Source organism: Impatiens glandulifera, chromosome 2 (genome assembly GCF_907164915.1).
Source record: "Impatiens glandulifera chromosome 2, dImpGla2.1, whole genome shotgun sequence".
NCBI lineage: Eukaryota > Viridiplantae > Streptophyta > Magnoliopsida > Ericales > Balsaminaceae > Impatiens > Impatiens glandulifera.
The window spans coordinates 49815912-49831342 of NC_061863.1; the positions used below are offsets into that span (position 1 = coordinate 49815912).

A 15431-nucleotide genomic window follows, 5' to 3' on the forward strand; every position below is an offset into this window, starting at 1 on the left:
TTCACATTTAATTTCTATATAAAAGTTTAAAATGTTTATTAATATATAAATCATTATTCACATATATAATCTCTAAATAAGAAATTATAATGTTGAATCAATTAAAATATTCATTTCAACATATTATTTCTATAAAAAGAAATTAGAATATTTAATTAAATAATTATTCGTCATGTCACATTATCTCTATAAAAGAAATCATCATGTTTTAAGTATCTTTGATCGAAGTCGTTTAAACAATTATTTTCGATTGTACGTTTACATTCGATAATATCGACACATATGTCACATTATTTCTCAAATCAATTAAGATTTCTCATGTAATAATAAATCAAACAAGGTCTTATAGTTAAAATGTCGAACCAAGTAAGCATCCTCTACTAATGCTGCATAACTGATTTTTATTTTTATTTTTTTAGTCTATTATCTATTTCAATAAAATTATATATATTATCTTAGCATTATGTATATAAAAGGAAGATATATTGATGATACTCATTTTCATTCATAAGTTATGAATAAAAATGAGTATCATCAATATATCTTCCTTTTATATGAATCATAACTAATGACCAGTTGACTACTCATTTTGAACGATTTTGAATCAACCTCGTCATTGAGACAACATTCATCATTTTTTTTTAACATTATAACTCATATTTTTGAAACCTCAAAGACAAAGGTTTTCGACAGCATAAGCTACTATATAGGCATTTTATCTTTTAATAACATAAACTATATGAGAGAAAGATATTGCAAATAAATCAATAAAGTAAAGTGTTCAAGGAAAGAAATCACCGAGAATAAAAGTTAATTTGGGGCATGTGCGTAGTACATTTTTTTTAAAACATTTTTATCGTCTCCCACTTATGCTGAAGCTTAGTGCAGATGACTATCTCTTAAGGTATAACGAATCTAGTAGTGATTCAGCACTAGAATCACTATGCAACGAACTTAACAAAATACATGAACTATTTATCGGATTTCAACAAAAAAAAACGTCAAATTAAGAACTCGAAGAACACTCACGAAAACAAAGAAAAATATTTTCGAATTTTATAGAGATAATAAAATGAATGAATAAAATATATGAAATATTTTGAGGGATAAATGTAGCTGAAAATTAAACCATCACAATATATTCATTTATCAATTCAATTGCTATTAATTAATTATACTGCTGTCATTTTTAAACTATTGGCATTTCTAGACTCTTTGCATTCAATTTTATACATTGACTTTCTCGATCTTATTAGTTGGCACCAGAAATTCATGTTTAAATTTGGTGTAAAATTATATTTATTTGAATTAAATTTTATTTTATTTATTTATTAAAATTATAATTTCCATTTAATTAATAAAATTAGTTAAAAAATTTAAACATAAAATATTCTATTTCAGTAATTAAAGTGACTCATAACTCACTAAAGTAGTTTAGTGGTAAAAGTCGATTTAAAATACCAAAAAGTAACGCGTTCGATTTTATCTGAAAGCGTTTTGAGTTGAAGCGGGGTAACGACGGTGGGTGTCATGCTAATAATAATAATAATAATAATAATAATAATAATAATAATAATAATAATAAGTTAATTAAAGTGACTCATATTTGGCTTCAATTTTCAACAAGTATATTGGTGTAATTCAAGGGTCGGTGCTCACTTTTTGACTGCCCTATATTGATTTGTTATTTTATCTTAACAAATATCCTACATTGATATAAATTTTCTTCATCTCATATAAATTAATGTTTTATTTATAAATTAAAGAAGTCTTTTAAATAATTATAAAATAAAATAAGGATTGAATTTGATTAAATTATCTAGGTTGTCATGGGCTTATCCAGGATCAAACATAGACAAAGACAACAATGACTGTAGGAAAGACATGTTTTAAATAAAATGAGTTAACTTATCATGAAATTTTGTGTAAAATGTCAGATTATAATAATTTTCAGAAAGTCAACAACAACAACAAAAACAATGAAATTCTGTTTATTAAGTACATTTAATGGTATGTTATTAAAATGAAACTTTAAAAGGCTTAAATAAAAGTTGCAGTAGTTCAAGCCTTCAAGGGCTTATAACTAATTGAGAAAACTCACAAGATATTTAGTTATATATGTGGACTGTTTATAAATATAATGAAATATATAAACCGTCATAAAATACAAATAAATATATATATTTGGATTGTTTATCAAATATAAAAATCATTTAATATAGAAACAGTTAATAATGCAAAAATAAAACATAACAATATATTCTAAATATGCCCATTTGATGCCATATATGCATAACTTATAATTATACATTTATTTGTTTGATCATGAAAATTACAAATTCTAGCTTTCTTGCAAAGTAATTAATCAGATATAGAAAGAAATCAATATCATTAGAATAACAAATTCACTCAAATTCTTGAATATTAAGAATAAAGTTAAGAGACGTGTCATTATCTAAACCATCATTTTGCAATGATGTTGTCATCATTGAGTCGAACCTAATCTCTTGCTTCAACAATAGAAACATATCATATCGTGGCCGAGAATCAACAATGACATAATATTTAATTAATTCATAAAATGATCAATACACAACTCTAACTTATTATGAAGAAAAAAAACTAAAAATAATAAAAATTGGAAGAAAAAAAACGTAACCATCGACGTCAACAATTTAAAAAAATTTATGGCGAAAATCCGTGAATACAATCTTTTATATTTTAACTTTTAAGAATGTTTCCTTCACAGTAATTTTATTTGAACAATCAATTTATTTATTAATTTTGTGATATTATTAGTTAATTAATATATTATTGGTTAAATAAATATAGTTATTAAATGGCATAGAGGTGTGAACGGTTATAACATATTATTATTATATATATGCCAATAATTGATTTTTTATTATTATGCAGGAAATTTTGAAATCTCGTTAGATACATTTTAACTGCACCTGTTATTTTGAATGCGAGGGAATCAACGGATACTGAAAAAGGAAATGAGGGGTTTAACCAACTTTACTAAAGTAACAAATCAACGACCCAATTGAGGAGAGAGTCAGATATTTAAAGAATGGACGGTGTAGATGAAAAGATCTGAGATTGTATCTTTACATAAAATAGAGTTGTTACATATGATTTCCACCTAGAAGTCAAAGTATCGGTTGAACTGCTCTCATAGGCTTGAGGGTAATCCTGGAAATTCAGTATTTACACGATGAGAAGGCCGCACATAGTTGCGTTCGCGATTCCTGTTAGAGAGAGAACCAAGAAAATAGCTTTCTTTCTCTTCTTTCTCTCTCTCTCTCGTCATTATTCATAGGGCGTCTGCAAAATTGTAACTTTTTGTGGGTGGAGTGAGAAATACAATATGTATACACAATTGGATTAAACCCATTTCGTCACGGACAATATTAACATATACTGTAGTAAATCATTTCAATCGTCGTTTCGGTGTGTTCTTCCTCCTCAAGCAGGTGCTTTCTTTCTTCCTGTTTTTGATACCCTTTTCATTATTTCATCTATCAACACAATCGGCGTCGTCTTTTGCATGTATGATGTGAAAAAGATGAATACTGTTCCTATTTCTGTTTAAGCTTGCTTAATGTGAGTTGTTATACCCACTTGATTTTATGTTTCTCTTCTGATTGATTGATGATAATAGGTGAATATTCGTGTTTTATTTTGATCTGACTAGGGATTGAGTAAGGGTGTACCGATCTGCTTTGCTACATTAATATTGTGATTAGGGTTGCTTCAATTTTTCGCCTTTTCATTTCATGATGAAAATCAGTAGAGATATATGGTTTCCATAGTGGTTAGTTTGATTCATTTCCTGTTATTGAACTGGATAAGAGCTGAATTAGGTCAGAAATCAACAAACATGGTAGCTGAATTTATTTCTTTGATATAGATATTGTTCTTTTGACTCCGCGGACGTATCGATGTGGATTGCTTGCTGTTGATCTTGTGTTTGTTTTGGTTTTGTGGAAAAAAAGATGGGGAGGGGAAAAAAGGTTGTGAGCAAGAAGGATGTGAAGGGTGGAATTGGCTGTAAAGGTAAAGGATCGGATGATTCAGATGAGGACTATACAGTGGGAGAAGACGAGGCATGCAATGAGTCAGATGAAAATTGTTCATCCTTTGCTGGAGAGGAATCTGATGAGAGTTTATTTGAATTTGAAGAGGATCTTGAGGAGGATGAGGAGGAAGACAACAAGAAGAGAAAGGTTAGAAGGTCAGAAGGACGATATTGTCCCAATGTGAAGAAAAGCACGGTTGGAAATGTTCCCAAGAAAAGAAGGATTTCCTACAAAGAGGAAGATGATGAGAGCTGTAAAGACGAAGACGATGATGAAGATGTGGAGTTTACGCCGGATGAGATTGATTTAGATGATGAAGATGAGATATCAGAAGAAAGAAAGGTACCTAGGCAACCTTCGTGGGAAAAGGGTATTGTTAAAAAACATAGGAGTAATACTTTAAAAAAATCGATCAGGAAGAAACCAAGAAAAAGAGTGACCAACAATAGCAGTGATCTCCCCAAGAGGAATAGAATTGTAAAAGGAAGGAAGAAGAAAAATTCCAATCATAAGAAAAGGAGAAGAAGATTTATAGCAGATTCTGATTCCGATTATATGAGCTCCAAATCCAAATCATCAGACTTCGAGTACACAATATCTGAAGAAGAGCGGGAACAAATAAGAGAAGCAAGTGATTTTTGCAGGAATCTGGGTCATAACCTGTTAGAGGAAGGGGAAATTGTTAAGCAAAGAAATCAACCTGATAGGAAAACTAAGGTGGACACAGAGGATATGATGCACGAAGTTGTTGGAGATGAACTGGAAGTGTATCATCAGAAAGAAGAGCCACAGACACAGCCACAGCCACGGAAAAAAGGCAAGGAGAAGGTGGATGACTTGAAAAATGAAGAAGGGAAGCAGGTTTGTGGTATCTGCTTTACTGAAGAAGGGAAGAGGATGATAAGAGGGACATTAAATTGTTGCAGTCACTACTTCTGTTTTGCATGCATTTTTGAGTGGTCAAAGGTGGAATCACGCTGCCCTTTGTGCAAGCAAAGGTTTGAGAGCATCAGTAAGCCATCCAGATCAAATGTTGGCTTTGATCTACCAGCTGTTGTGATGCAAATTCCAGAACGTGATCAGGTACCTTAATTGCGCATAGTAAGTTAACTTCATTGCTTTTTTTTAGATTAATATGAAGTTTTTAAAATCATTTCACAGGTTTATCAACCATCTGAAGAAGAACTTCGCAGTTATATTGACCCATATGAAAATGTGTTTTGTACTGAATGTCAACAAGGTGGTGATGATGCTTTGATGTTACTGTGCGATATATGCGATTCACCTGCACATACATACTGTGTTGGCCTTGGGCGTCAAGTTCCTGATGGCAATTGGTACTGTGAAGGTTGTAGACCAACTGATGGTTCCTCAATTCCTCCACTGCCAAACCCTTCACCAGACCAGAGAACAACAGTCAACCCATCCAATGGAACATCTTCCATGGAGAGTATTCGTCAGGAGTTTGATCTTAATGAAGCCTATGTACCTGAAACTTCGATGAGTCATGTGAATGGGTTTTTATCATCTTTTAGACAAGTTGGAGTGAATAGTTCAGCTTCTTCACAAGTATCTAGAGCAGGGCCTCGGACCGTGTCTGTAAGGCGCAGGATCCAACTTCAGATACACCACCATCTTCTCAATAACAGTGTAAATCCATTTCCTAATAGAAATAGAATGGCAGCTGCGACTTTGGGGATTTCAGACACTAATATATTGGGTGTTCAAACCGATCGTTCAAGTGATGTAGCATTTCAACCAGCAGTTGCATTCCAAAGTACATCTCCTCATATGTTCTTTCAAGGAAGACCACATGTTGCTTACAGGCCTCAAGTGCCGAATTGGGATTTTCTTCCTTTGCCAAGTCAATTAATTCAGGGTCAAACGTCTACTTCAGCTAATGATTCAACAAATAGGATATTACAACCTGGATTACAGGGGATGAACATGTATGCCAACTCTAGGTTGGAATATGGCCTAAGCAATCCTTTTAGTAGCAGATTAAATGCAGGATCTGATGTAGGCATATCTGTGTTTGGACAAAGAGAGGTGAGCAACCATAATCTAGGAAAGGAACAAGTGCAATTGATGGTTATGAGCCATTTAAAAGGCTTGTCCAGACATTTGGAGTTAGGTATGTCAAAGAAGTAGCTATATTTGTTTTTTCTTTTTAACCACGTGCAACAGTTAACTTTATAGCCCAAAAATATACTACTTATGGGACTTTGTGCTTAAGCATGTCTATGTCTTACTTGTATTTCTCATCGAAAAGTGCTAGTTTACCTTAGAATCTCATATGCATTATCCCCTTGGTGTGTATTGCATGTGTGTCATTTCTTAGAAGACTGCCTAGACAAATTTATTCAGATTATTAAAATCTAAGGTTTACCAATACTGTTGTACCATTAGTTGTGTAGACTTGCTAGCCATATTTACGCATTAGCATGAATGCCTATATCTGAAAGAGGAAAATAGAACAGTATACTAGTTATGTGGGTTATTGAAAAAGAGGTGGTCTTAGGTTCAATTCCCATCTTCATTGAAGTGAAGGATAGGCAGTGGGATGTTGCATTAGCCTCCACTATGGGAAAAAAGTATATGGTCTAATTTGTTTTAGTTATGTGGGTCTAAAATAGTTCATGTATTGATTGATTGATGTGAATCATTGTTAATTCGTATAGGACATGATTCGTTGGAGGACATTTCAAGGAGCTCTACGCACACTATTTTAGCTGTATGTGGGCTTGAGCACTTGGATATTGAGGTTTGTCCTGTCCGGGTAGCCCCATCAACCTGTAACCATGTTAAAACAAAGGAAGATGACTGGAAAAACTTACTGAAAGGCATCTGCCAATCTTGTTTCGATTCATTCGTGAAGGATGTCGTAAGGGAGATTATGAACAAGAAGGTGGTCCTTCCATTCTATTTATTATAGGGTTTAGTAATTGATGCAAGTGAGAAGATATTATTCCACCATCATTTGCTAACTGACCTTTCTTTTGCAATTATAGAATTTTACAACTGATCTGACTTTGTTTCGAATTGTTTGTTCTCAACATAAATATTCATCCCTTTTTCTTTTTCTTCTCCTTTTCTTCTTCTTCTTCTTCTCTTTTTCCATTTGTAGGGTTTAGGAAAGGAATTCATGTTGGAATTGTTCATATGGATAAAATTGGATGCGGTATTATTATTTGATCATATAGTCTTCTAACAAGTGAATGAATATCAGTTATGTTAACAAAATTTCTTTGTTTCTTCAAGTGTTAGTTATAATAATACTTCATTGAATATTTGCCCATCACTATGATTTATTTACTTGTCTCATATTTAATACATCTCTGTTTGTTTTAATTTTAAATAATAGAGTATCAGTCATTAGTATAAATAGGCCCATCATACAGTTGTAGCAGGTTGATGAAAATATATTGATACTGAATTAATTTCTTTATTATAAGAAGACTTTCACTTAGGAAGATATAGCCAATAATTCCTTTTATTCAATATTCAACACATAAATTTTATTAGGCTTAAAAAATATTTTGTGCCAACAAGTTCTCTAGGTTGGCAAAATCAATGTATATCAATTGAGTTGTTCACAAAGTGGCTACAAAACCGGTTCTCTATTGGAATTCGGCTACACTGTATTGAAACCATGAGTCCAATCTTCCAAGTTTGAATTCTCTCATGACTCCATTGAACAAAATATCTTGAAAGACTGCATTGTTCACTTGCTAAAATTGTGCGACTCAACAAACTGGATATCGTTGTTGGATATAAGAATTGTTTCTAGGCCATGAAGAGCTTTGAGGAATTTTTCTTCTTCTTTGCTTTGGTGTCGAAATCTTCTCAATTGACTTGTTTCTTAGCAATAACCTTATTGTTGCTGTTCCTTATCAGCCATCAATGCCCCCATAGACATTCTTCATAGATTGTATAATTTAATTAATTCAGTTTGTTTTACTATTCTAGTTACACAGTAAGTCATCACAGTTCATTTCAATATCTGATCATCAATCAGGGTTCACTTTTTGAAGATTGTTCTTATTGTCATTTGGTTGGGATATTTTGCATGCCATTTTGTTATGAGGTGCAGTGTTTCTCATGGATACACCTATGTTTTTAAAATGAATGAGAACGCAACTACATTAAAGATTGAGAGAGAGAGAAACTGAAAGATAAAATTTATATATAACAATAGAAGAACAAGAGCTACATGGTTTGTTTTGGTTGTTCCCTAAATACTAAAAACCACAAAGAAAACATTACACTTACAGTTATTGCTGAATCTTATTTCCAACTCATAATTTGACATGCTCACTCACACAACAGAGACAAGTGTCCCCCGCTCAGGCTGCAAATTCCGAGTCCAAGTAATAAAACCCAAAGCAGCCATAGTCAAAGTCAAGTCCTTCATAACTTGTCATCGAATATGGTGGACAGTAACATCCCCTGGACGAACTTAGATCGCCTTGATTTCTCTTCCTGGTCTTTCACTGATAACGGAGTAGCAGCAGTAGACTGCCCAGGCCTGTCAATAAAACTACCAGTTTCAACAGATCTAAAAGCCATGTATGCCCCCAAACACAAACTACTACTAAATACATGATCAAGCCCTTGTTTGATGTGGGTTATTTGAGATTAGTTTCTAATAATCAACAATCTACTCATCAATCCTATCATTCAACTCATTAACTAAATACAAAAATACACTGTTACTTTTAATTTAAAAAATCTTTATAAATTTATACCCCTAATGTTATTTTACCATAATAACATGATTTTCAATAAACTCCATCAAACAAGGTTATTAAGAGATGACCAAATTGGTGATTCAAATAACCTTTTACATCAAACAAGGTCTAAATATGTCAGCAGATAACCCTCCTGATATATATAAGCTATGAGAATCATAAAGCAGCCTAAGAAGAAAATATTAGCAGCAAAGCAAGAGAATGGGCCCATAAGAACATTGGGGGAGAAAGAGGGGCAAATTAAAAGGGTTGGTCTAGTGAGATTATTAACTCATTCTAGAGAACTCATTAAGGGAGCTCTTGTGGCCAGAGTCTGCCTAAGAGACCAAAGGTCACAGGTTCGATTTTCACTTAAAACGTCTTCAGTTGAAGTGAAAATCATGGCTGGGGTCATGTTAGCTTCTTACATTCCAAAAAAAACATCCGAGAGACTTGTCATTAGCCAAGTTCATTCCCAAGTCATTGGTGATTTGGAGACATCAATCATCATCCTCCACACAAAAGCACCTCATAATCAATTAATTATCTCACAGATTTGTAACTGGTGTAATGTGATTACCTAATTTTATTAATTACTGAGCATCCAAAAGTGCTACATACTTATATGCAAAAAGACAACAAGTTCACATTAAAAATAAAATTGTCCCATTACCTCTCTGAAACATTTTCATTTGTATCTTTCTTAGTTGACACTTTTCCAGATGAGGATGACTGAGACTGTGTGCTACCAAAATCATCGACCATAGGCAAAATAAAGGATGACAACAACGGATCTGGCGCTGCATTGTCTGGAGTTACCATGCAGGATGACCCTCCAAGAAGAGACTGAAGATTTCCTTCCCGAAGTTCTCTCCTTAACAAAGAAAGTGTTGAGAAGGATCCACCTTTACGTGTTTTCCTCTTCCTCTGCATGTACTTTTTGGTCAAGGATCTCAAGCTTATAGGATAATTAAGAAACATCATGCAGGTGATTTCAGGAATATATATTATCAAGAAAAAATAATAATTAAGGATTTCAAATGTCAATTTCAGTTGAAAGGATATCTTAAATATATTCCCATGCTGCAAGGTTATATGGGCAACCATGTCAATTCCCACCCTCATTGCACAAACTGGACAAACCTGCATACAGGAATCTCATGAGCTTAACTGATTAGGAAGATCATGGAGATTTATAACATTAAAAAAAATGCACATATATCAAATTTCATCACAGAGAATTTGTCATTTGTTAATGACTGTAACCTGGTTTCAGGAAACTGTGTCTACAAGGATACAACTGAAGCTCAAAGATACATCACTAAGAATATTGGGTTGAGGAGAAAGCATTTACTTAGTACTACTATATCAGAAAGAGGGTCATAATCAAATATTAACAAAGCCAGAAGAAGTTCACACAAATGTATCTCCTGAAACAGGAAGTAACTTTGATCGGTAAATAACAAGGACAGGATCATACCCCATTTCTTGCCTCTATTGGATGATCATCGTCTATGTGACAGCACAAACCAACAATATCAAAGTAGTCGGAACAAAAGGGGCAAGGGAACTCCTCTCTTACATCATCCTCATCGATTTCTTCAAAACCCATGAATAAATCTACACAAAGACACGATTTTTGTCTTAATGAATAATAGAAAAGATACATTACTGTAACCTCCCTCCCTCCCTCCCTCAATTAAGAAAGATGAAAAAGTTGATAGAAAGAAGAAATGAGCTGGTCACCGGATCGCGAATGAAGAGTCGCTTGATAACGCTTGGAGGCAGAAGAGAGACGAGCAGCCCATGAATCAGCGTCCATGACTTGGTTTGTTGCTGAAATAGATAGGTGATAGAGGCAGGTAATTAGGGTTTTCAGGGGATTAGTTCAAATCCTCCGATCCTTGATTCAGGAAACAGATGAGAAACCCCTGCAATCGTTAATGAAAAGATTCAGCTTGATCCCTGAGGAGAGAGAAGGGGAGACAAGTGGGACGTAAGGTCGAAAAAGAGAGAGAGAGAGAGATGAACTACACAGGCCAAAAATCATCCAATGGACACAGAAAAATTCTGACTTTTGCTGCGAACCTCTTATTTATATTATCCATTTTCCTACCATATACCTCCCCTTTTTTCAATCTAAAAGGCCTAACTTTTATTTTATTTTATTTTAATGCGTTTCCTTTTTAGTTAATTTTTTTTATCAGGGTTGTTTGTTTAATTTTATTTATATTTAATCATTTATTTATTAAAATTAATATATCAATTTATTACATAATTTTAAATTATAAGTCAATTAAAGGACTCCTTCAAACATAATTTTTTTAATGACATTTCTGAATTTGGGCTTTTTTTTATTTTTATTAGAATCAATTAAACGCAAGAATGCAAACCAAAATTTAAGTGTTACGAGTTCATAGACCACCAAATAATGATCGATATTAAAAACATCTTCTACCAACTCTCTTACACCGCCCAATACAAGCCTCTCAAAATTTTGATATAAACCTGGGCTTACCCATTAATCCCAAATAATATTTCAGAAACAAACTCTTAAGTTTAATACAATATCATTGTTAAGATCTTATGCAAAAAATTAAACTCATCTTAATCGAAGATCAATCTTAAACAATCATGAAGTTAAGACTTAAAAGAAATAGAAGAAAAGAAGAAATGAAAAATGATTTTTGTTATTTTTTATGTATCAAATAAAATTAATGACGCAATCTATTATATAAATAAATTTAAAACAACATGTTACGGTCCCCAAATAAATGTTACGGTCCTCAAATAAATGTTTATGGTTCCCAAAATAAATCCAGCACCCTCCAATGGTTCAATTGAACACTTAGACTAGATATTATTGTGGGATTCTATTTTCTATTGCATAACATTTGATTCTGTTTTCTATTATTCACAAAAAAAAAAAAAAAAAAAAAAAAAAAAAAAAAAAAAAAAAACTGATTTCTGTTACTATATAATGTTGATCTCACAACCCAATGGAGTATTAATATATGAAAATGTTTGTAAAATTCTGCTAAACAGGATTTATTGAATTCATCATTCATTAAATACTTTTTTTATTATCTGTTTATTTATTAGATACTTTTTTTTTAATTATCTGTTTTTTACGATTAAACCTGTTTATTTATTAGATACTTTTTTGACTATCTGTTTTTTACTATCTGTTTTGGACGATTAAATATATACCAGCAGTATTTTTTTCTTATTTTGATTATTATCGATAACACAATCCTACTTAGAAAATATATAAAATTATCTTAATATTCTATATAATTGGTCAAATATGTGATAAAAAATTAAATAAAATATTTTTTAAATAGATTGTCTCATAAAACTAACTAACAAAGTAGTCTATTAACTTATTGATGCAGCGTGCGTGGCTAGGATGAACCTTTATCAAGATTCGTTGATTCTTACGAATACCGAAAGTTGATAGATATTGAGGAAACCTCGTTTTCTGATTAATAATCTTCCCCTCACAAAGTGTTTTAAGATTCTTTTAAATACTCAAACCCTAGCTTGCAAAAGAAGTAAACAACTTTTAATAAATTGCAAAAAAACACCCGAAACTAATAAAAATGCGATTTTGAGCCCCTAAACGTTTCCGCCCGAAAAACACTAGGCAATCGTCGAAATCTGACACTTGCGAGATATTTTCGGATGCTGCAACTTTCGCATAAACACCTCTTCGACTCGCACCGCATCATTCCCCCCAGGGTAGAAAAGATTTGTCCTCGAATCTGGAACCGCATCATCCTCATCAGAAGAAGACTCACCCACAAAAGGAACAAGATGCTTCACATTGAACACATCAGAGGTACGCACATGGCTGGGAAGGCGTAAACGATAAGCATTGGGGTTGATCTTCTCCACAATCTCAACAGGATCAATCTTCTTAGCAGCAAGCTTGCTATATTCATGAGCTGGAAAACGATCCTTAGTCAGAATAGCCCACACAAAGTCACCAACTTCAAAATCAACAGCACGCCTTCTCGAATCAGCCTTCTCCTTGTACTTGGCAGTAGCAGCAACCAAGCGGTCATGAGTGGTCTGATGAACCTGAGCCAACTGACCAACAAAATCCGCAGTAGTGGAATGAGGACGCACCTTGCTGGGCAGCGCTAACAAATCAAGAGGAGCACGCGGAGACAGCCCGTAAATCACATGGAAAGGACTGAAACCAGTGGAGCGATTAACAGCATGATTGTGAGCAAACTCGGCCTGAGGCAGCTTCAGATCCCAAGCCTTAGGATGATCCCCAATTAAACTGCGCAGAAGGTTCCCCAAAGACCTATTAACAACTTCAGTTTGGCCATCAGTTTGCGGGTGATAGGCACTGCTAAAATTCAGCTGAGTATTAACCAAACGCCAAAGACTCCTCCAAAAGTGACTCACAAAGCGAGTGTCCCGATCAGAAACTATGGAGGCAGGAAGTCCATGAAGGCGATACACATCCCTGAAATAAAGCTGTGCAACAGCCACAGCATCAGAGGTTTTCTTGCAGGGAATGAAATGAACCATCTTCGAGAATCGGTCAACCACCACAAAAATCGAATCAGAACCACGCTGGGTACGTGGCAGCCCAAGGACAAAATCCATACTGACATCAGACCATGGTTGAGTGGGGGCAACACCCTTCTTGGGCTGATTTGGCATCAACACAATCTTGGTACCATGAAATAAGAACGTGTAGGTATTAGCACGCCCATCATGTATAACAGAATGATCAAACTGCCAAGGGCGACCAAGTAAAAGGTGACAAGCATCCATAGGAACCACATCACAATATACAGCATCACGATAATGGGAACCAATGGAAAAATTAACAAGTACGCGCTTGGAAACTGTAACATCCGTACCTTGACTCAGCCAGGACAGGCGATAAGGCTTGGGGTGAGGTTCAGTGGACAGACCCAGCTTCGAAACTGCAACCTCAGAAATCACATTCTCACAACTCCCAGCATCAATGATGAAGGTGCAAACTTTGCCACCGATGGTACAAGTGGAATGGAACAGATTATTGCGTAACCACTCGTTGTCAGGAGCACGAGGGGTTAAACATGATCGACGAATCACCAAAAGGGGGCCAACATCACCAGAAACATACTCCTCCGCTGCCTCATCATCATAAACATCATACACTGGGGCTGAATCTGAAGGAAGAGCAGAGTCAGGATCATCCACCTCAGTAAAAAGACCACGATTGGTGGACTTTGGGTTGCGACACTCTGCTTGGCGATGGCCAACTTCATCACAATTGAAACAACGCAAGCCACCGGGACGTCCCTGCGGGGGGGCTGTAGTGCTGCGAGGGGGGCTGGGGTGGGATGGGCCGGCTGGGAAGAAGAACCAATGCCACTAGTGGGGACAACCTGTTTTCCAAAGCTACCCGAACCGCGCCTGGCTAGCTGTTTCTCAGCCTGTGAAGCACGCTGATGTGCCTCAGAAACAGTCAAGGGATCAAACATATTCAAAATATCCTGCAACTGGAGGCGAAGGCCACCAATATAGCGAGAAACCAACTGGAGAGGGGACTCAGACAGGTCAACACGAGCCACAAAGGTGTAAAACTCAGTGGAATAGTCATCCACGGAACGAGAACCCTGACGAAGATTCTGGAACCGCTGGTACAGGTTACGTTCGTAATTATATGGTAGAAACGCAGCCCTAATATGCTTCCTGAATTTGTCCCAATTCGTGAGCTTTGCCTTACCATGACGAACACGTGTCTGTTTCAACTGCTGCCACCATGCTTGTGCACGACCATGTAAGCGGATCGTAACAAGGGGTACACGACGATCTGCAGGAACTTCCTTGAAATCCAGAATCTCTTCAACCTGAGAAAGCCAATCAATAAACTCTTCCGGTGGTAGACTACCATCGAACTTAGGGATGTCCACCCTGAAAGCCTGCTCCCAGCGATGATTGGGGCGTTCAGGGGATCGATTCCGAAGACCACCGAGAGGGTTTTCATCTGTCATCGTAACATCATCTTCAGGGTGGTGCATGTGCATAGATGCATCCATCCGTTGCGTCAACCATTCAACCTGCCGCCTCAAATCGTCGTTATCACGGCGAAACTCAGCGTTTTCACGTCGCAACTCAGCAAGGTCACCATCATCAGCACCAGGGGTGGGGTTGCGCGGCTGTCTTCGGGGCGACATACCTCAGGGTCGACTGGAAACTGATACCAACTGATGCAGCGTGCGTGGCTAGGATGAACCTTTATCAAGATTCGTTGATTCTTACGAATACCGAAAGTTGATAGATATTGAGGAAACCTCGTTTTCTGATTAATAATCTTCCCCTCACAAAGTGTTTTAAGATTTCTTTTAAATACTCAAACCCTAGCTTGCAAAAGAAGTAAACAACTTTTAATAAATTGCAAAAAAACACCCGAAACTAATAAAAATGCGATTTTGAGCCCCTAAACGTTTCCGCCCGAAAAACACTAGGCAATCGTCGAAATCTGACACTTGCGAGATATTTTCGGATGCTGCAACTTTCGCATAAACGCCTCTTCGACTCGCACCGCATCACTTATTCTCATCAATTCAGGAAGTGGGAAAATCGAAAACTGTCAATTCATTCTCCT

At 35.4% G+C, this 15431-nt stretch overlaps 2 protein-coding genes across 3 annotated transcripts; one reads left to right on the forward strand and one right to left on the reverse strand.

Moving 5' to 3' along the window:
- The first annotated feature begins 3232 nt into the window (after positions 1 to 3232).
- LOC124924066 lies at positions 3233 to 7280 on the forward strand. 2 transcript variants are annotated; one of them, XM_047464114.1, is made up of 4 exons: positions 3233 to 3476; positions 3914 to 5165; positions 5244 to 6216; positions 6764 to 7280. In XM_047464114.1, exons 2-4 carry the CDS (start codon positions 3999 to 4001, stop codon positions 7015 to 7017), a joined length of 2394 nt encoding a protein of 797 aa, XP_047320070.1. In that variant the 5' UTR covers positions 3233 to 3476; positions 3914 to 3998; the 3' UTR covers positions 7018 to 7280. The 2 variants fall into 2 exon arrangements, with proteins under 2 accessions (XP_047320070.1, XP_047320071.1); XM_047464115.1 differs by having other exon boundaries at positions 3999 to 5165.
- Positions 7281 to 8246: 966 nt separating this feature from the next.
- On the reverse strand, positions 8247 to 10864 carry LOC124927160 (protein DEHYDRATION-INDUCED 19 homolog 3). The gene is made up of 5 exons (XM_047467521.1): positions 10559 to 10864; positions 10293 to 10432; positions 9878 to 9955; positions 9486 to 9745; positions 8247 to 8610 (listed from the first exon to the last, which is right to left on the reverse strand). The coding sequence occupies exons 1-5, from the start codon at positions 10632 to 10634 to the stop codon at positions 8493 to 8495; spliced, it is 672 nt and encodes a 223-aa protein (XP_047323477.1). The 5' UTR covers positions 10635 to 10864; the 3' UTR covers positions 8247 to 8492.
- Positions 10865 to 15431: the final 4567 nt, after the last annotated feature.

Coding starts and splice junctions, on each gene's coding strand:
- LOC124924066 (XM_047464114.1), top strand. CDS start 3,999: ATGGGGAGGGGAAAAAAGGTTGTGAGCAAGAAGGATGTGAAGGGTGGA. Junction 5,166..5,243: donor AAATTCCAGAACGTGATCAG/GTACCTTAATTG, acceptor ATCATTTCACAG/GTTTATCAACCATCTGAAGA. Junction 6,217..6,763: donor GTCCAGACATTTGGAGTTAG/GTATGTCAAAGA, acceptor TAATTCGTATAG/GACATGATTCGTTGGAGGAC.
- LOC124927160 (XM_047467521.1), bottom strand. CDS start 10,634: ATGGACGCTGATTCATGGGCTGCTCGTCTCTCTTCTGCCTCCAAGCGT. Junction 9,746..9,877: donor AGCATGGGAATATATTTAAG/ATATCCTTTCAA, acceptor ACCAAAAAGTAC/ATGCAGAGGAAGAGGAAAAC. Junction 8,611..9,485: donor AATGAAAATGTTTCAGAGAG/GTAATGGGACAA, acceptor TTTTATTGACAG/GCCTGGGCAGTCTACTGCTG.